This window comes from Carassius auratus, chromosome 1 (assembly GCF_003368295.1).
Source record: "Carassius auratus strain Wakin chromosome 1, ASM336829v1, whole genome shotgun sequence".
NCBI classification, from domain to species: domain Eukaryota; kingdom Metazoa; phylum Chordata; class Actinopteri; order Cypriniformes; family Cyprinidae; genus Carassius; species Carassius auratus.
The window spans coordinates 6,903,222-6,925,804 of NC_039243.1; the positions used below are offsets into that span (position 1 = coordinate 6,903,222).

At 34.7% G+C, this 22,583-nt stretch overlaps 1 protein-coding gene across 1 annotated transcript; it reads left to right on the plus strand.

Annotated features, from left to right (window-relative positions):
- The first annotated feature begins 5,331 nt into the window (after positions 1-5,331).
- On the plus strand, positions 5,332-8,449 carry LOC113051239 (protocadherin alpha-4-like). The gene is made up of 11 exons (XM_026214838.1): positions 5,332-5,415; positions 5,609-5,677; positions 5,939-6,102; positions 6,197-6,238; positions 6,349-6,438; positions 6,528-6,617; positions 7,103-7,225; positions 7,589-7,702; positions 7,786-7,879; positions 8,009-8,121; positions 8,208-8,449. Exons 1-11 carry the CDS (start codon positions 5,349-5,351, stop codon positions 8,325-8,327), a joined length of 1,086 nt encoding a protein of 361 aa, XP_026070623.1. The 5' UTR covers positions 5,332-5,348; the 3' UTR covers positions 8,328-8,449.
- Positions 8,450-22,583: the final 14,134 nt, after the last annotated feature.

Below are 22,583 nucleotides of genomic sequence, written 5' to 3' on the forward strand. Positions count from 1 at the left end.
CAAAAGGTAATTTTATTTTTCCCTACCCTTCTGGTGTGATTATAAATAGGAGAGGAGTGGGGAGGAAGAAGAAAAGCAAACGAATGTATGTCTAATGTTTTTTTTCAGAGTGCCAGTTGCTGCTTTGCTGCGGTTAAATCATCGTTCCCGTTTGAGAAGCGGGTTTGCAGTGCACGCTCTTGGTTGTATCGAGCGCCCGCAAGTTCATTGAACATTGTTAATGCCTGTACGATCCCCATGTTGAAGCCGCTCTAAACCCGTAACTTGATTTCGGGATTGCATGGTGTTCGCCACCTCGCTGGCGCAATTTTATGTATGGTTTAACTTCAGTTATTTAGTAATCTGGGGTTATTGTATTTGGGTTACTTCCTGCATATTGACATCGCTCACTTACGGAGCAGATTAACGGTGACGCAATCCTTTTGATTTTCATTTATTTGCTGATTGTATTTTGTTGTGTGTGTGTGAGTTTAACTGAAATTGTGTGTTTGTTTGTTTTTTTTATTTTCGGTTTTGTTGTAATTATCAGCTATTATCATTTAGGTTGTTTTTGAATTGATTTAGTATTTTGATTATTTTGTTGTTCGAGTTGTATTATTTCTTTGATCTGCTTTACATTAGAACTGCTCAAGAATGTAGTGTAGTCATTGGGGGCGATTGTTTTTTTTATTTATTTAAATTGTCTTATTTTGGCTTATTTGGTTTGTGTTGGGTGGATTTACATAATTGTGTTCTTTTTTTGGTTTGAAGTGTTTGTTTATTATTTGAGCAGTAAATTGGTTATTGCAATCAGAGAAAATAAACTAACTTGATTAGTTTATTTTTTTTTTATTTTCCTTTTTTCTTGTATTTTTTTAATTTTTTTTGTGTTGGTCAGTGTATGGTGGGCGGCCCATGTAAGCCAACCACAACAAAGCCCATTTCGTTGACCTGTTTCCATTGGTCAAAGGGGTCTTTTAATTACTGTCGAGCTCAATGTGGTTTTAGTAATTTAATTGATTAATACATTTTGTTATCTGTGATTTTTGTCTCTGCTCGTCCTTTTCATTTGGTTGAAAGCCTGGAGTACGGGCCTTATTAGGATGAGTTGACTGTAATACGGTCACACACATTTCGTACACAATGGTAATTCAAAGTGCTTTACATAAAAGAAAGTAAAATAATCATGAAGAAAAAATAACAAAAATAAAACAAGCAATTTTAAAACTTTTAAAATGATTAAAACATTTAAAAACAGTTAGAAAATGATATAAAAAATAAAAAATAAATAAAACAGTGAAAATATAGTGCAATCTGTTTGGACATTGCACAATGCTCATTCAATAAATGCACAGCTAAACAGATGAGTTTTAAGTCTAGATTTAAATGTGACTAGTGTTTTAGCACATCTGATCTCTTCTGGAAGCTGATTCCAACTGCGTGCAGCATAGTAACTAATGGCGGACTCCCCTTGTTTTGTGTGAACCCTTGGTATTTCTAACTGACTTGATCCTAGTGATCTGAGTGGTCTGTTAGGTTTATATTCAGTGAACATATCTGCAATATATTTTGGTCCTACGTCATTTAGTGACTTATATACGAGTAAAAGTACTTTAAAATCAATCGTAAATGTAACTGGAAGCCAGTGTAAGGACCTGAGGACTGGTGTGATATGCTCAGATTTTCTGGTTCTAGTCAGAATCCTGGCAGCAGCGTTCTGGATGAGCTGCAGCTGTCTAATGGTCTTTTTGGGAAGGCCGGTGAGGAGCCCATTACAATAGTCCACCCTGCTGGTGATAAAGGCATGAACAAGTTTCTCCAAGTCTTGGCTGGAGACAAAACATCTAATTCTTGCAATGTTTTTTAAATGATAGTATGCTGATTTAGTTACTGCTTTGACATGACTACTGAAACTAAGGTCTGTCTCCAGAATCACACCAAGATTCCTGACTTGATTTTCAGTTGTTTGACCCCTAGAGTTAAGGTATGCATTCACCTTGAACACTTCATCTTTGTTTCCAAATGCAATGACTTCCGTTTTTTCCTTATTTAACTGAAGATAGTTCTGGCACATCCAACTATTAATTTCATCAATGCATTGGCAGAGGGAGTCAATGGGGCTGTAGTCATTTGGAGATAAGGCTAGGTAAATCTGAGTATCATCAGCATAGCTGTGGTAGGCAATTTGGTTCTTTCTCATTATTTGACTTAGTGGAAGCATATACAGGCTAAACAAGAGCGGTGCAAGAATTGAGCCTTGTGGGACTCCGCATGTCATGGACGTCCACTTAGACTTATGCTCTCCTAGACTCACATAATAGCCTCTCCCTTCTAAGTATGATAAATCAATTACAATATAGGTAAGGTGTCTTTTTTAATGAACCACTTCTTTAATAAAACAATTACAATATAAGTGTAACTGAAAAAAAAAAAAAAACTTTGCCACCATAATTGTGGTGAGTATTTGCTTCAGTTGAGTTCTTGAGCCTTTAAACAGTTTCTATAAATTTGCATCAAAGCGTATGCATTGTTCAGGACTTTTACTCTTTGGCCCCTGGAAATATATTGAGTTTCAACCAAAAAAAAAAAAAAAAGGCTACATGTATTTTAGGGGCAATAAAATGCATTTTATTCGTTTATTTATTCATTTTACGTCATACTGATTTATAGTGATATTTACTGTATGTCTTGTGCACACTAAACTTTTTCTCAGAGTCATTTACTTTCACTCACAATGCAGAGCAGACAGGGACTTGCATGTAACCTATTTTATTGAGTAGTTTTAATTAATGATATATAAATAAATGTTTATGCATGACATATGACCTGATTTGCACGGATGTCACTTCTATTTCATTTATGATATGAATTTTGCAACGTCATATTGTCACATCAAACCACTTTAAACTGCCCAAAACTAAAATGACAATATCAATAATTTGTCAGTTCTTGTGCAAGTTTTCATGATGTTGATGTGTCTCTAAATTGGATTTGATTGCTGTTTTCATTGAATTAATGAGATAATAACTCTTTTCAATATACTCAAACTCTCTATACTGAGTAAGTTTATTTGTTCATCACTCAAAGTGATTTTGTGAATTCATATTTGTTTAAATGTTTGCAAATGATTAACAGTTGAAAACAGAAATTTTAAGAAGTATTCAAAAAAAGAATTCAAAGATTATATTACATTATTTTCTTAAAGTAATTGAAATTACACTACATATTAAATTTTAAATAGGATAACTTGTAATCTGTAACCTAAATTCTAAAGTAATCTTCTCAATGCTGATTAGTTCTGATGATCAAGGATCATAACTAATAAACAGTGTAAAGATAAGGCCTTTTCCGTGTTGGCAGTAGAAACATAGGATAAGGCATACATTTAAAAATCCCAGCAGTATCAGGTGTGAATCATTAATCGATGTCGAGGAACTTTACTGCCTGTTCAATTGCAGGCCAAACTCCAGCATGAAGCTTTTCAGATTTATTTATTAAGGAAGGAATAATAACCATTCATTATTGCAAAATAAAGCCGGACAACATCCCAGATACAAACTTGTATCACCCTAAAGGGGTTTATTTTATTATAATCACCAGTTGACTGTTCTTGATTCTTCTTATTAATTTGACAAATATATTGATATATTGCTGTGAAATACCGATTTGACTTTAAATTATTATATTATGTAACAATAAAGAAAGCACAGGGTTTCTGCAGGTATCTTCAAATTGAATGTTATGCCTTTTTAATGCCATACACAACCCATGACTGACCACGGATATTATACACACACACATATTTCTTTAGACAAATCCCAAATTCTGAATTGCAACCAGTCAGTTTCACGATGATGCAATGATGAAACTATGTCACTCTGAACTGAATTAGAAATGGCTCAGGAGGCAGCTTAAAATGTAAATTTATTTGGAGATATTTCAAAATTAGCAGGAACTCTAGTTTAAGTTGAGAGCCACAATTATTCAAAAAGCTTGCTTTTGTAAAAGTGTGCGCAAAACAACAAATCAGTAACTGTAGGCTAACCAAAAACAAAAGTGTGCAATTGTAACAAAATGTAATCTCACTGCCACCTCGGAGTTCAGAAAGGGAATGATTTTATTTATAATTGTTTCATAAATCACAAAACAGCTCAGCTTCAACTTTTCAACTTCAATGGTCAACTTTTTAAATGCTCAAACTTAATGTATTCAAAGTAGATACATGTATGCAATAGCCATAGAAACTGCATTTACTTGTTATTTGTCTCTGTCAATTGTCATTTACTGTGTAAGTTAATTAAGGCATGTGCGATTTTAGCTGCAAATGTTAAAATGTAGCTGATTTAGTCCTTGCCACAAGTGAAATATTTGACGGTTTCAGAATCAGGAAACATTGACTGTTCCTTGATTTTGCTACGGTAATGTTAGTGACTACAACATCAGTTGTCATCGTAACGTTATTACTTGTAGATTTATCAGTCACTGTAGGCTGTCTGACTCTCACCGCTGATTTGAGGCCATCACAATGCATGTGGGATTTCACAGCGCTGATTCTCATGGTCCCCAACGCTGCAAACGCTGCAAAATCCCTCAACATTTTTACCTCTAACAGGCTGCAACCGTGTCTTAACATTTTGGTTTTCCAGCCACTTCAGCTGGAACTTACACTTTCCCATTGTTCCTAGGTTCAGATCGGTCCACCGCTGTACAAAATGTCTGTGTCATCTCCACATCACAGCAATTTTGATTCAGAAAGAAACAATTACCAAATTGGTTTCCCATAACGTTACATATCTTGCAACAACAATTTTTTTTATTAATTGTGAAGGTTATATTCAATACATTTATATAAAATTATCTTAAAAACCATGTAATGCCTGTAAGAATCAAATGTAATATCTTTTAATCCCATTTAATGTCGCAAAATCTTTTTAAAGCCCAACAGAAACCCTGTTGGTTGCTGTGTCGTGGCCAAATATAAACTTAAGAGTCCATTTCACATTAAAAGGTTGTGACTGTCCAATCAGAATTAAATATTTCAGAAGGCTTCATAATAATAAACAAGAATAGACCTTAGTGATTGAAACCCCTTCATGAGTTACAGAACAAGATTAAGTTAAGTTCAGTTACAAATGTTCAACATGTCAAATATGCTCGTTCCAGTCATTCTGTCACATATGCTGTCAATCTTGCTTTATTGGCCTCTATCACGCACCTTTGATACCTGATTACAGTAGAGGCCATAACTCTTTATGACATAAACAGTTAACATAATAGATAACAGCTCAGAAAGATACATATATATATATTACACAAGGATAGTCATTCTGTTCACTGTCAGACTTCACGATACAAGCTGCACTGAAAATATGGCCTTATTCTCTGTTTTAATTATTTTAGTGTGTCTGCAAGTCGACAGTGTAAGGAGCGCTATTGGTAAGTCAGTTTTCTGTCTATTTTAAGAACGGCAGCTGAGCCATGCCACTGTTTCTGTAGTTTTTTCAGTATTTCAGACATTTTTTTTTTTTTTATTGAATGCTGAATTTGTCTTGATTTTCTATATACTGCATATAATAACATGTGCTGCTAAATTTAACTAACTCCAGAAACCAATTGCTTGTTGTTTAAGTTTCAACAGAAGTGAACTGTGTAAGTGGAAGTAATGTCGCTCTAGCGAGAGTCGAGGAGGGATTTGATGGTACGATATACCAATATAATATAATATAATATAATATAATATAATATAATATAATATAATATAATATAATATAATGTTTTTATTATTATATTTAATATAAAATAATATTGTTGTTGTTGTTGTTTTCCATTTCAATTTATTGTTAATATTTAGATAAATGAGCCAATAATTAAATAGTATGATGAGTCATAATGCAAGAACATTATCTGGTGTGTATATTTTAGAGTATGTATTTAAATGTGTATTTGATATGGCTTACAGGAGATATAGAGATTATCACTAACATCAGTCCAGATGTTCGTCTTGTTCTGGAGTACCATGTCTGTCTACTTTGTTTGCAATATTTGGAGCTGGTTTACACTGATGGAGACTCAACCGCGACTGTACGGCCCATCAGACCACTGGATCTTGAGGAAATAAGGCAGGTTTGTTCCACGCTCAGTGATCAAGTGCATATATATAGATAGATAATATTGCATTTTTATATATAAATCTCTTTGTATGTTTTATGTTTTCTAGTATGGAGAAGCTTTGTCTTATTCAGTTTCCTGTGTAGGAGGGGTATGTTTATTTAAACAATAACATCATAAATCATTAAATAAGACAACATATTATAGAAATAAAGATTCAGCAAATAACCTTGACTATAGAGTCTTCGTTTTCCATTTCAGGCGAAAAACGTCCGGTCACTATATGTTCTGGATATCAATGACAACCCTCCAATCTTCCAGACCAGTTCATACACCGGCACAGTGTCCGATGTGTGTGTAATCTCACATCTCTACAGCTGCATTGTGTTTGGTCTCAGAGTTCCCTCGCATCTCTTACTAAACCGTGTCTTTCATTCCAGGGGACGCCTGTCGGTTGGGTTTGCAACAGAGTGAAAGCTTTCGATAAAGATGTAAATCTAGAAAACAAAAGAGTTACATATTCTATGCTGGTGAGTCGTGAGGGATTATTATATATCTGATATATGCAATAGGCTTCCTCAAAAGTGCATTAATGGTGAAGGTGAAAGTCAGACAATAAATGAGTGAAACTGCATCCTACATTTGATTTGACCGTGTTCAAGCCCCGACTGTTGTGTGAACCTTACAGATGCTGTTGAGCTCTTGTCTTGGGAACTCTGCACTTTGATCATAAACAAAAATCTTCATTACCAAACAAAACCATTGCACTTTCATGTCCTGTTCCTTATTCTGTTAATATTCATCTGATAAATATCATATGACTTTAAATCCATCAAACTAAATTTAATGCCAATATGGCTCTTAGACTCCAGAGTGTTAAAGCATTGAATGTGTCTAATCTCATGTTTTACAATCACAGAATTGATGCATGCAAATCATTTTTAAAGAAACTAAACGAAATAAAATAATATTGTGTCTGCATGTCCCTGTTTTAATTCATGACTTCTGTTAACAGCCTCCAGTACCAGAACACTTTGGCTTGAGATATAACCCACAACACGATGCTGCTGACATCGAGTTGATTAAGCCTGTGAACTACAACAATGTTAAAAAATACGTCTTCATGGTGGAAGCTAAAGTAAATACAAACTCTCTGACATCCTTCTAGTCTTACATCCATTATTAAACCTCAAAATACTGCTCTAGCCTATAAAGCAAAGCTCATCCAAAACTGGGAACTCTGTCATCATCTAATTACTCGAGGGACACAAAAAGAGATTTTTAGCAGAATGTCCAAGCTATATAGGAACAGCTGTCTTGATGTCTGGAAACTATCATTTTCAATGTCATTAATAGTACAAATTAAAGTAAAGTCAGTGGTTGGATACAGTTTAATCCAATGGACTGAGCTGAGAAACTCATTTCATTGGGTTACAATAAATCACAATTGGAGAGAAATGATTACTTTTGAAAAATTTGAAAGGAGTTTATTATCTTGCAGGATATAGGAGGACTCAGTGGCACAACAACAGTTACACTAACGATTGAAGATTTTGACAACCTAAACCCTTATTTTGATCACTGTCTCTACAAGGCATCCATTGAGGAAAATCAGGTAAATTAACTCGGAGGACAAGATCAATGCTTTAAATACATGTCTGAGCACATGAATAAAACCCTCTTTCTGTCCATGCACAGGTCGGACTCTTCTCGGACATCACTCCTGAGCCCATAAAAGCTCAAGATGGAGACACGGGCATCAACGAGCCTGTAGTTTACAGCATAACATCAGGTACCTGTAACGGATGATTTACAACACACTTACGTCCTAATCTAAACAATAAAATAATCATGAAATGTACTCAAGATCTGAATTACCTTTCTGATAATAACAAAGCATATATTGATATGTTTGTTTCAGTCATTCCAAATGAATATCAGAACAGCTTTGAAATCGACCGAAACACTGGGGTCATCTCTGTGACGGCGGCACTAGACAGAGAGCAAACAGGGCAGATTGCTGTTGTCATACAGGTATCAGATGTTTTTTATGAGTCTGAAGAGATTTCACTACTTTGTTTGTATATTTTTTTCTAAACAGTGTTTCCTTGTAAAATCAGGCAACTCAACAGAATGACGCCAGTAAGACGGCTGATGCTGTTGTACTCGTCACCATTGTGGATGTGACTGACAACCCGCCGAAAATTGACCAGGGGGTCCATTCTTCACACCTTGCTTAATACATACTAGATGATCTGACAGATGCCTGATCTTTTAATCGTGATAACTGATTTCTGGCTGATTTGGTGCTTCAAATAAGTTAGCAGATTTGATTCAAATAACTGGATTAAATTGTCTGAGATTACTTTATGTTGTTGTGTTCATTGGAAAAGGAATATATATATCAATATTCAAAACCATGATCAGCAATGTAGTGGAGATATCAATGTAATGACATCATATAATTAAGATAAAGGAAACGACCCAGACCACAAGATGACATAAAACTGCTAATGGATACTGCCTTTTTTTATCATTGCCAGTTATGTTTCACCATTTTTAGTATTTCTATAGGCTCTGCTTTTTTTCAGTGTCAAGAGTTTTGTAATTAGCCGTTTATTAAAGCTGATTTGCTATACATGAAAACATTAAAGATTCTAAATCCCCAAAGACAAAACAGACTCTGTTTAATTGTGCTCCATAAAAGTAGTTTTAGATTTCAGAATCCTGCGATTAATTATTTTAATAATTAATTAATTAAGCTCTCCATTCAGATCAAGGCATGGCTCATACAAACTATATGTAAGTGTGTGTGTGTGACAGTATAATTATGATATAACAGTTCTTCATTAATAAATATTTCAATGAGCAAAATTGGTTGTGTCCATAATTATAGTTTTACACAACATTATAACTATTTTCAAAATCATTTTAAATGATGATTTTTGGAAATAAGGTACACAAGTAAATATCAGTGGCGGGGACAAACTTTTACACTGTGAAACATCATAGCCCAAATAAGTTATATGTACTTACTTTTCCTCTTTAACTTAAATTGTCATTTTAAGTTTTGGATACTGAACTTAAGTTTATAAGTAATTGAAAATTGAAACGTAAAGAAATGTGTTGTCTTTGAGTTAATGCAGCTGCCTGGAGACCTTACACGAATTTGTGTCGAGAAACACAAAGAATGCGAGGAAGGTGAGTTTTAGGTTTTTTTATTTGTAATGATAAACAAATAATGTTGAGATTTATTGCAAATTTGACTGTGCTTCGTGTATGTAATATGACACCACGTTTTTCCCTCATTAATTCACTGTTTTCCAGAGCCTCAAACGCTAAAAAAATGGTTATATCACATTGGTTCACAGTGCTTATATTTTAGTTGGAATTCAACCTGAAGTCTGCAGGTATTATTATTTATTGCACTCACCGTGCTCCGTGAGTGTAGGGCCGTGGTCAGTTGAGCCGTCGCCTGGATTTTGCTGCATTCTGTTTGTTGATGTAAGGTGTTGCGATACATTAAGCTTCCTAAAAACATCTTTCTCAGGTCTTTGGCCACGCCACGCATTTGTATTCAAAAATAGAAAAATGTTCAAATCCAGTCAGCGGCTGTCTCCAGAGATTTAATGTATTATTTTATCTTCAGTTGATTTCATCTAAGGTTGTGGCTGAAGTCAGTTGTAGTTCTTGTGTTTCTGCTTATCTCTCAGAGCATCAAGTTGAAACAACAAATGATCATTGGTTTAATAAATTGTAAAACAACTTCTTGAGTTGAAACAAAGAGTATCTGTAAGTTGAGTTAACTCACATTTTTAAGGCAGCAGGTGAACTTTCGTTTATAAGTTTAACAACGTGAAATGTTTTACAGTGTAGTTACCACTTCATTTAAAAAGATGTGATATGATCCTGTTTATGTGAAATAAGCTGCTGCTCTAATATATGGACTTGATTGTGCTTTATTGTAAAATAGTTTTTTTTTTCTTTATTTTTAAATTAAATAATTAAAAAGGGCAGAAAAAAATTTAAACATTTCGACATTCAGGCTAACATTTCTTTTTTTACCTAACATAATATATAAATATATAAAGTATATTATATATTATTATGTAAAGTATAATACTATACCCTATAATATAATATCAAATAATATTGTATTGTATTATAGTTATTATATCCAAGTTGTTTGTCTGGAACGCAGCATAAGGTTAACGTCAATAAATGATCATGTACTACAATTAAGAGCCATTCTACAAGGTGACATTTCACCACTTAACAAACAGATAGTGACTCCTGAGCAGCACATAAAGCACGGCTACGTGTGACTGTGTTAAGTGCTTTTTTGGGAAACGCACATGAAACAATAACGAATGATAGCACAATGACTCGCAGAAAACACTTTTAAGCTCTAAGATCAATCGTTATCGGGAAACAGGTTATCGAAAGCCCAGGTTTGTGCAAACACATGATACATTCGTTGTTGTTGTTTTTAAGGTGGTACATGCATACATACATATCTTACATGAGAACCTAAATAAAAATAATAAATAAATAAAAAAAATTATTATCTTTTACTATTATTTTACTATTTTAATTAGTAAGACTTTAATTATGTGTACACAGCAAAATCCCCAGTGTTAATTTAACACTCCCCAGTGTTAGTTTAACACTCTGAGTGTGGACTCATATAAACACTGAAGCAGTGTTAAAAGTAACACTGAAGCAGAGTTGAAGTTAATGAGATAATTAAGAAGTTAATTGAGTTATGATTAAGCATTATTGAAGACACCTGATGTTAACAAGCAGAATCACCAAACGAGAAAATCACAATTTGTGTATAACCATAATAGTGTTCAGTGTTTGCTTTAGCTGGGATCTTGGCTTGTAACTTTTTACTTTTAAAGTTTGTTTGTCAAACCAAGAACAAAAATCATCGTGTGTGCTGATGATTATGTTTTAATGTAATCATTGTTTGACATGATTCACTGAACTCATTTACAGTGTTTTCTCAAATTAAAACTTCCATTATTGATTGTCGTAGCTTTGATTCCACAATGAAAAAGTCTGTATTTTCTATACATTTTGTAGGTTTCTCTTGCGAGTGATTCTGATTTATTTTTAATTAAAGAGTTCTAATTTTAGGCACACACAGATAACAAGAATCAGCGTATGAATCTCAACAACGGTGACAAACAACATATTCAGATAAACAGACCAACTCTGAACATCACAAAACTAGATACAAAATGAACATAAAAACAGCAAAAATAAAATATAGTTAGAATAAAAAGTTAAAAAGACAGTTCAGCTCATAATTTATTCATGCCGCAATGCATGATGGGAGCCATGGATGAGTTTTTATTGGCTACAACATGCTTTTTTGATGGTCACCGTTGTTGTGATGCTCACACTGATTCCTGATGTCTGTGTGTCTAAACAAAAGATTCCTTTTTTACGTAGTACTAACTATTAAAAACATGTCATACTATGTCAGAAATGCTGAGTTGCTTACTTTTCTTCTTCACTTAATTTATGTATGCAGTAAAGAAACTTAAACTCAGGCATTCAGGTCTCTCTATAACAAATAGCTCAAATCACAATCAATGGCACACATGATTGCCTTTGCTGTGGTCCGTCTGTATGATATAATTCAGTCATCACAGCCACATAAAATCTAAAGATAATAACTGAAGGGTCAAGATCCCAACTAAAGCAAACATTGACCACTATAATGGTGATACACAAATTGTGATTTTCTCGTTTGGTGATTCTGCTTGTTAACATCAGGTGTCTTCAATAATGGTCAATTATAACTCAATTAACTTCTTAATTATCTCATTAACTTCAACTCTGCTTCAGTGTTACTTTTAACACTGCTTTAGTGTTTATATGATTCCACACTCAAGAGTGTTAAATTAACACTGGGGATTTTGCTGTGTAGGAATCTGCAACAGTAGATTGATTTATGTACAGATTTGTGCATTTTTGCTCTATATAGAACTGTATAAATAATAGAGATATGCATATGTATTTACATAATACTTGAGAAGGTAATAATTAAAGATGTAGAATGATTTATGGAAATTAATTACAGATCACAGGCAATGATTGATATGTTAGCTGTTTAAGCTGGAAATGACAATGGGGAAAACTGTTTTTATGTCTTAATGTTCTAGTGCCCAGAGATCTGTAGTGTCTGTCTGAGGGGAGAAGTGCACACAGGTTGTGTCCGGGGTGAGAGCGGTCTGTGATGATGTTACCTGCCCGTTTCTTCACTCTGGAGTTGTACAAGTCCTGAAGACTGGGCAGGTGCACACCAGAGGTGGAGAGTCCAGGGGTCAGAAAGTAAAAGTCCTGCCATATTTTTGTTCCACCCATGAACCCAGCAGCTGATTTCACCAGAGGAGGAATCAAGTCATTCCTTTCAAGTCACAAACAAGTCTTGAGTCAAATCCCAAGTCCTCAAAGAGTTAAAGTCAATGAGATAATTAAGTGACTAATTAAATGATAATTCTGCATTAGAGATGAACACCTGCTGTTAACAATCAACATCACTGAAGAAAAGAGAAACACAAGAACTACAATTGACTTTAAGCACAGCCTTGGATGAAATCAACTGGAAGAAAAAAAAAAAAAAAAAAAAAAAAACTTTGTCACCATAATCGTGGTGAATCCACCATCATGGAGATCAGTGTTTGCTTTAGTTGGGCTCTTGACCCTTTTAATAATTCAAAGTAATTTGCTTTTAAACACTTGCTGTTGTGTTACGTAATAAACATTAACACATTGCTGAATTAAAAGCTTGAAGTAGAAAATGTAATTGCCCTTTTTTTATCTAAAACATTTTAATTAACTTCATGAAGTTGTCTCTCTTTGGTTTGTTAAATTATGTTCAGCAATTACTGAACTACAAAAAAGTCCTATTAAACAAATATTATTGTAATGCTTAAATATTGGGGGAAAAAATTGTACAGGCTCGGGATTTTAGACATGAGCACTTATCATATGATCCTCAACAGTGGTTACAATAATTATTCATGCTACAGTGCATAATCGGAGTTTTTACTATGGTGTCACCCAGCATGCACTTCAACTTGAAGTGTTTTGTTGATTGTCACCATTGTTGAGATTCATATGCTGGGTCATGATGTCTGTGTGTCTTATTAGGAAAAGATTTCGAAAAAATGTATATTTATTACATACATTAGGAAATGTATTCATTATAGTGATTAAACCAACGGTTCCACAAGGTAGGTTATTTAAAAACTGAACATTTGTTAATAATAAATACATAAAATTGTTTTGGAAATAAACAGGCTGATGCCTAATAATTACTTCATCATGTAAAAGGAGCTAGTAACGGTTTTCTGCAAAGCACAGATCGCACTGTTTTATAACAGCACATGTACTTTTACAGAGAAATATCTAACATAAGAAACCAAAGGTCAAGAGCCCAACTGAAGCAAACACTGATCTCAATGATGGTGGCATAATTTTAACCAATAAAACATCAGCATCTGATCCTCTGTAACGCACAATAACAGCAGGTGTTCATCACCAATGCGCAATCATCATTTAATTAGTCTCTTAATTATCTCATTGACTTTAACTCTTTGAGGACTTGGGATTTGAGTTGAGACTAGTTTGTGACTTGGAAGGAATGACTTGTTTCCTCCTCTGGTGAAATCAGCTGCTGAGTTCATGGGTGGAGCAAAAATGTGGCAGGACTTTTACTTTCTGACCCCTGGACTCTCCACCTCTGGTGCACACCAATGATCATTTCTGTAGTCCTAACAGTCCGTTGCCATATTCTTAAATCTGATTTGCTGATTTGACAGAGCACAGAACAGACTCAATAATAGCTGAGTAAAACTGTGTCATCTGTGCCTGTGGCAGGTTGAACTTTTTTCAGCTGATGAACAAACTTTGATCTGGCTTAAGAGTTTCAGAAGCTGAATTTATCTCATGAAGTCGCACAGCTCCTCTCGTCTCATTCTTGTCCAGATCAGGCAGCAGTACAGGAAGTGCTTTAGATGTCTTTGCTGTGGAAGTAAAAAACACTGAGGACCATCATGTTCGGAAAGTAATAAAAACTGCCATTAATATAAAGTGATTAACATAATCTTTGTTTTTGGATGATAAATGTCATGCAGGTGCTTGTCATATAATTACAATATCATCATAAAGTTTGATTTATTTCACTAATTCTTTTCAAAAAGGGAAACTTGTATATTTTATACATTCATTAAACAGATTTATATATTTCAAATGTTTATTTCTTTTAAATTAGATGATTATAACTGACAACTGACAAGGAAAATCCCAAATTCAGTATCTCAGAAAATTAGAATATTGTGAAAAGATTCAATATTGAAGACACCTGGTGCCACACTCTAATCAGTTAATTAACTCAAAACACCTGCAAAGGCTTTTAAATGGTCTCTCAGTCTACTTCTGTAGGCTACACAATCATGGGGAAGACTGCTGACTTGACAGTTATCCAAAAGACGACCATTGACACCTTGCACAAGGAGGGCAAGACACTGATAGAGAGGTGAAGGGAAGGAAGATATGGGGTTGAAAAAATAGTACAAGCAATAGGGATAACCGCACTCTGGAGAGCAGGGGTCTCAAACTCAATATACTTGGGGGACGCTGGATGTAGAGTCTGGGTCAGGCTAGGCTGCATCAAGTATTCCACAAAAAAGGAGCACAACTGATCCAATCATCTCAATCTGTATTACTAACAGTTCTTCAACATTAAAGTTTCTTCCAAACATGAACGGTTCCTCTGAATTTGAACAATCCTTTCTGAATCCTTTTTTTTCATGAACATGAATAGTTCTTTGGAACATAGGCTTCTCTTGCCTACTCCTTGCTACCAGAGACCTGACAGTGCTTCCTCTCACACAGCTGAGAAACATTTGGCTTGAGGGAGGAAACAGTTGAAACCCTCAGTATGGCTTGAAGATGCTTATCAGTAAGTCTGGACCTGTACTTTGACTTATTAAAGTTCGTAGTAGAGAAGAGCTTTTCACATAGATAGGTGCTAACAAAAATGCACATTGTCCGTTTGAACATCCCGGAGAGCTCAGGGAAGGTGGATGGCAAATCTCTCAAAAACTCTCCAAGCTTGTCTGTGTTTCCATTCACCTCCCTGAACATGACTTTGAGTTCAGAATTGCACTGCAGGTCAATGAGCTCCATTTGAAGTACAGGAAGAGCATCTTGCACATCAAAGGAGAAGGGGTCAGCAAAAAATTTAAAAGTGGCTCTGTGTGTCTTGAAGTCTGCAAACCTATGATCAAATTCCTCATGTAGCTTCATAATGGCATCAGCAAACTTCTCACCACTGAATGGTGTGCCCACATCCATGATTGCCTTGCATGCAGAGAAATGGCCGTGGTTTGTCTGAGAGAGCTGGGCTTTCCATGACACAAGTTTTGTGGAGAATGCTCTCACATTGTCATAGGCAGCACTGACAAGCTGCCCCTGCTTTCACTTCTGCACGCAACTCAAAAAACCTCTTCAAGACATTTCCCCTACTGAGCCAACGTACCTCTGTGAAATAGAGCACATCCTCATATTCTGACCCTATTTCCTCCAAAAAGGCGCGGAACTGCCGGTGTTTTAAGCCCCTAGATCTGATATGGTTGATGCATTTTACAACAACATACATCACATTGTCAACCCTAAGGCATTTGCTGCAAAGGGCCTGCTGATGGATAATGCACTGCAGAGCAATAGCCTCCTGCACATTCTCCTCTTCCAGTTTTCTTTGAACAAGTGCCACCAGTCCATTTTTCCTTCCTGTCATTGATGGTGCTCCATCGGTTGTTATTCTAACAAACCTTTTCCATGGCAAACCGGCATCCTCAATAGCACCACACAGCAGGCATAATCTCTTTCAAGACTTATTTGTAACTTGGAAGGAATGACTTGGTTCCTCCTCTGCTGAAATCGTATGTTGAGTTCATGGGTGTAAAAAATTATGGCAGGACTTTTACTCTTTGGCCCCTGGACTTCCCACCTCTGGTTCTTTTAGGGCTTTCAACCAAGGAGGTCCTTAAAAGAATATCAAAAGCAGGCATAGAAGTAGCCGACATCGAGATGTACTGCATTCTGAGTCTATTCTATTGTTTTGGCAAATCAAGTATCTCTTTAACCTAGACACCATGTGAGTCCTTTGTCCTATGAACGTTACTTGAAATTAAATGGATTTTCAGGCAAATTACACTCACTCAGTGGATGATCATTTCTATGTTACAGTTAGACATTGTTTTTAAAATGAAAAGGAATTAGTAAATTCAGATTTTAGTTCAGCATGTGTGTTCATATATATAAAATCTTTTCTCATTATAGTCAACGATTGTACCCTTTTTGAAGGGTGAATTTTTGTACTGTTAAATAAAGGAACAAAATTGTCACCACAGGTACAACACTGGTCTCTTAAGGTACAAATCACAAGGGTACAAATTTGTTCCCTATGCCAAGGGTACAAAAGCTGGACCCTTGAGGGTACAGCCCCAGTGACAAGCTATTGTACCCCTAAAGGTACAATTATGTACTTTATTTTCTGAGAGTGTGTGTGCGGCATAATATGCAAATTATATGCATATGGCATATTAGCTGTTACAGAGATGTGTAGGAAAGATGGTTTAGAGTATGTAGTTTACAGTTGCTTACTGAAGGCCTTGATTGAAACCCCACAGCACACTACTGATATTGTATTTACAACTTGTAAAAATGTTCATAGACTGACTAATGATCAATATTTAGTCACTGCCAATGTTTCAGCAGCCATCACAGTCCACTTTATTGGGTTACTGTGTTAAATACTGCAAAATCCTGTCTACATTTTGTAATATTTACGATAGCACCATAAACGGTTGCAGCAGTAGACAGACTCTTTTATTATTATTATTATTATTATTATTATTATTATTATTATTATTATTATTATTATATTAATAGCCATAATTTGTTCAGTAAACTTGTGACGCTATCACACCATAGACATGTTTTAACTGCTCTATTTATTACAATGATATTACACAGCAAAATCCCCAGTGTTAATTTAACACTCTGAGTGTGGACACATATAAACACTGAAGCAGTGTTAAAAGTAACACTGAAGCAGAGTTGAAGTTAATGAGATAATTAAGAAGTGAATTGATCTATAATTGAAACCATTATTGAAGACACCTGATGTTAACAAGCAGAATCACCAAACGAGAAAATCACAATTAGTGTGTCACCATTATAGTGGTCAGTGTTTGCTTTAGTTGGGATCTTGACCCTTCAGATTTTAACTTCAGGTTTCGTGTACAGACAGACCATAGCCAAGGCAGTCTTATGGGTTTGACTGCAGTTTGGACTAACTGTTATGGAGGAACCTGAATGCTTGAGTTAAGGTTTCTTTACTGTGTACATAAATTAGGTGGAAAAAAAGTGATCCAGCATTTTTGCCGTAATATGAAATGTATTTTTTAGTTTAGTCACACAGACATCAAGAATCATCGTGCGCTTCACAACAACGGTGACCTTAAAAAAAGCACGTTGTAGCCAATAAAAACTCATCCATGGCTCTCATCATGCATTGCGGCATGCATAAATTATGAGCTGAAAAGTTTTTTTTTTTTTTTTTACTTTTTATTCTAACTATATTTTATTTTTGCTGTTTTTATGTGCTAGTTTTGTGATGTTCAGAGAAGATGCTGTTTGTCACCGTTGTTGAGATTCATATACGCTGATTCTTGTTATCTGTTGGTGCCTAAAATAAAAACTCTTCAATAAAAAAATATCAGAATCATTTGAAAGAGATGCCTACAAAATGGATAGAAAATACAAACGCTTTCATTGTGGAATCAAAGCTGTTACAATAAACAACGATCGATAATCTTAGAGAAAAGATTGTAAATTAGCTCAGTGATTAAGGTCAAGCAATGATTACATTAAAACACAATCATCAACACCCGATGACTTTTGCTCTTGGCTTAACACACTAATTTTAATTTTAAAAAGTCACAAGCCAAGATCCCAACTAAAGCAAACACTGACCACTATAATGGTGACACACAAATTGTGATTTTCTCGTTTGGTGATTCTGCTTGTTAACATCAGGTGTCTTCAATAATGGTCAATCAAAACTCAATTAACTTCTTAATTATCTCATTAACTTCAACTCTGCTTCAGTGTTTAAAACTGCTTCAGTGTTTACACTGTTAAAAATCGCTGTAAAAAAACGGCCAAATTTCAACAGTAACATACTGTTTTTCATTTAAACGGTACATTCTGGGTAATATTTATCATTTTCGAGAAGGTACACTGTAAAAAATTGTGCCATTAAATAACAGCAATTTACTGGCAGCAGGGGCGCCAGTAAAGTACTGTTAATTTACAGCTTTCAACCATTAATTTACCACTCTTATTTTTTTTTTACAATATTTTACCGTAAATTATACCATGGAAATTAACTCCACTCCCACTGCTTCAAACAGTTCGAGTTTAAAAGCTAGCATTCCTATGATGTTAGCAGAGGTGGACATTCCAGGAGCCAGAAAGTAAAAGTCCTGCCATATGTTTATTCCACCCATGAACCCAGCAGCTGATTTCACCAGAGGAGGAATCAAGTCATTCCTTCCAAGTCACCAACAAGTCTCAAGTTAAATTCCAAGTCCTCAAAGAGTTAACGTTAATGAGATAATTAAGTGACTAATTAAATAAAGATTGTGCATTAGTGATGAACACCTGCTGTTAACAATCAACATCACTGAAGAAAAGAGAAACACAAGAGCTATAACTGACTTTAAGCACAGCCTTTGATGAAATCAGTTGGAAGGAAAATAAAAAATAACTTTGTCACCATAATTGTGGTCAGTATTTGCTTCATTTTGGGCTCTTGAGCCTTTTAACAGTTTTGGTAAGTTTGCTTCTAAGCAAATGCATTACTGTTTCACAACAAACTAGGAGAAAACTCATGCTTTTGAAGCCTGTTTGATCTTGATTCAAATGCATTATTCTTAAAAAACAGTGATATTTTATTATTCATTTCCACCATCATGCTTCAAAATTAAAAGGAAAAGAAAACTGATTAGGATTATGCATTTAGTCATGATCATTTATAATATGATCCTCAACAGTGGTGACAAATAATTAGACATACTGCAGTGCATTATGGGAGTTTTTCATGTATTGCAACATGAAGCATTTTGTTGATTGTCACCATTGCAGAGATTCATATGCTGGTTCTTGATATCTGTGTGTGTCTAAAAAGCACTGGAGTTCAAATTTTGTATGTGTTTCACAGATTTAAAATCTATTCTCTGCTAATGTTAAAGTACCATTTTTTTGTGCTGCAGTTTCACTGGGACAATTTTTCGAATTCTAAACTTCTGAAAAAAGACATTATTCTCAATATAATCACCAGCTCATTGTGCCTTTATGTTTATTTTATACCCCTGATCTCTCATCTCTACACCACATATAGAGCTACAGAGAGAGACTTAGCACAATCAATCAAGGGTCAAGAACACAACTAAACCAAGCACTGATCTCCATGATGGTGGCATCATTTTAACCAATAAAACATCAGCAGCTGATCCTCTGTAATTCTCAACACTACCAGGTGTAAATCATTAATGCACAATTATCATTTAATAAATAACTTAATTATCTCATTGAATTTAACTCTTTGAGGACTTGGGATGTGATTCAAGACTCATTTGTGACTTGAAAGGAATGACTTGGTTCCTCCTCTGGTAAAATCAGCTGCTGAGTTCATGGGTGGAACAAAAATATGGCAGGACTTTTACTTTCTGGCTCCTGGAATGTCCACCTCTGGATGTTAGTACTATGAACTTATTCCATTTGAGTCCACTGAGAAGGAATATTTCTTAATATAATGATGCAAACACTTAATGTGCAGTAATAAAGTAACTAAATACATGACTTTTACTCAAATCACTGCAGCTCATTGTCAGCTGTATTACACATGTATGTGCTGAAGTACTTAACACAGAGATCACCACTGCATCAGTGACTCCACATTTACTGCTTTTATATAAAGCAGCAGAAAATCAGAGTTTGTGGCTCATCATTGATTGAAGCACAGGCTCTACTCTCCAGCACAATGGTGAACAACAAAACTACATTAACAGATCTCTCTTGTGCAAACACACATTAATACAGTCAAGTTCAGTATTTACTCTCATTATCAGTGTATGACTTTGCCTAATTTTTTTTTTCTATGGATGTTCACAATTATTTTAGTGAAATTAACTTTTTTTTTTTCATTTGGTAAATCTGACGTTTACATTTTACAGTATATTACTGTTTTTCCTTGACTTAACGGCAACAAACTGTAGAAAAACACTTTTTTTGCTGGCAACCATTAATTTACGGCAAGAAACTGTAGATGAAGTATGTTACTGTTGAAATTTGGCCGTTTTTTTACAGCGATTTTTAACAGTGCAGTAACATACCGTTTTTCATTAAACAGTGCATTCTGGGTAATATTCACCATTTTCGAGAAGGTAGCCTGCACTGTTAAAAATCGCTGTAAAAAAACGGCCAAATTTTGACAGTAACATACTGTTTTTCATTAAAACGGTGCATTCTGGGTAATATTCATCATTTTTGAGAAGGTAGCCTGCTGTTATATATCGTTAATTAACAACGTTCAAAGTCGACACTCAGCGGCTGTGTTTCAAATCACACCCTACACCCTCATTCACTATTCCTTACATGAGTTTACTAATATAGTCCACCTGACAGAGAGAATGAAAACTAATAAGTGAATTGAACTACATGAACTACAACTGACTTCAGCCACAGCTTTAGATGAAATCAACTGAAGATTTAAACAATCAACAAACAGCTTTACCAACTTCACTCATTACTAACCAGACTGACTTTATTTCAGATCAGAGATCAGAGATCAGAGATCAAAAGATCTTACTGAGAATTACAGCGATTTAGATGATAATGTTACTGTTTCGTTTGACGTTACCATTGTGGAGATCAGTGTTTCGGGCTACTGACCCTTGTCTTTTGTACTTTAAATTTTGTTTATTTGCTGTATTTGTATCTTTGTGATACATCTGTTACAGCAGTATTAATTTTGATAGTCAAGTGATTATGGCTGTTTCTGTCAGGCTTGATCTATTAGACTGACTTAAAGTGTTGCAATAGTAATCAAATATTTAAAAAATAAGTTAAAAAATATTTTGGACAGCAGTCCCCACAACACTCAAAGAGAGAAATCAACAATCAGCATATGAATCTCAACAATGGTGACAATCAAAAGGTTCATGATGCAATGCATGCTGGGTACCAGCACAGGATAAAACTCATCCATGACTCCCAGCATGCATTGCGGCATGAATAAATTATGCCCCTGAATTGTTCACTTATTTACTTGAATTATTATGTGCTTATCATTTTGCATTTGTCTTAAGTTTTAGAAGCATGTTTTGTGATGTTCAGAACTGATCTGTTTATTTATTTTGTGGATTGTCACCATTGTTGTGATTCATACGCTGATTCTTGATCTTTTTTTCTAAATTTCAGCAAGGGTTTTTTTTTATTATGAGTGAAACGGTCTTTCATGACTTATGGCTCAGCAGTGTATCTTCTTATGCTGTAGTATCAATAAGAGAAAAGACATGGGATTAATTCAGAGATAATAGTGTTTGTTCTTGTCAATCTATAAACAACAATACCAGATTTTTTTTTCTTCTGTGAACATTTGTTTTGCTATAACAATTTCCAAAGGCGCATTGTTATAACATGCAAAAAAAAAAAAAAACTTAGTTGTTGAAAAGTCACGTTCAAGAGCCCAACTAAAGTAAACACTGATCTCCATCATGGTAGTGAAAAACATCTAAACCTATTTAACTCTCAATAAGAAATTCTGTAGACATATGACAGAAATAAAGTCAGTCTGGTTAATAATGTGAATCTGGTAAAGCTGTTTTAGTAGTTGTTTAATCAGATCTTGAGAGATTTGATGTATTCTTTTATTCAGTTGATTTCATCTAAGGCTGTGGTTGAAGTAATTTGTAGTTCTTGTGTTTCTCTTTCCTTCAGTGATTCTGCAGGTGTTTATCACTAATGCTCAATCATCAATTAATCACATAATTATCTCATTAACTTCACTAATTCAGTGTTACTCTAACACTCTGTAGTGTGCAGACATTATAAGTGTTCATTTAAAACTGAGGATTTTGGTGTGGGGTTTAAAGGGTTAAATATTTAAGATGAAGAAAAAACAGCATGTAACATAATTTAACAGTAATAAACTGTAATTAATTTACAGGAAACAAACTGTAGAAAAACAGTTATTTACTGGCACCCCTGCTGCCAGTAAATAACTGTTTTTCTACAGTTTCTTGCCGTAAATTAATGGTTGCCAGTAAAAACAGTGTTTTTCTACAGTTTGTTGCCATTAAGTCAAGGAAAAACAGTAATATACTGTAAAATGTAAACGTCAGATT

What these genes read in the sequence shown, in the direction of transcription:
- LOC113051239 (XM_026214838.1), top strand. Translation starts at nt 5,349, where the DNA reads ATGGCCTTATTCTCTGTTTTAATTATTTTAGTGTGTCTGCAAGTCGAC. An exon ending in GAGTTACATATTCTATGCTG is followed by an intron (nt 6,618 to 7,102) that starts GTGAGTCGTGAG and finishes TTCTGTTAACAG; the next exon opens with CCTCCAGTACCAGAACACTT. An exon ending in CATCCATTGAGGAAAATCAG is followed by an intron (nt 7,703 to 7,785) that starts GTAAATTAACTC and finishes GTCCATGCACAG; the next exon opens with GTCGGACTCTTCTCGGACAT.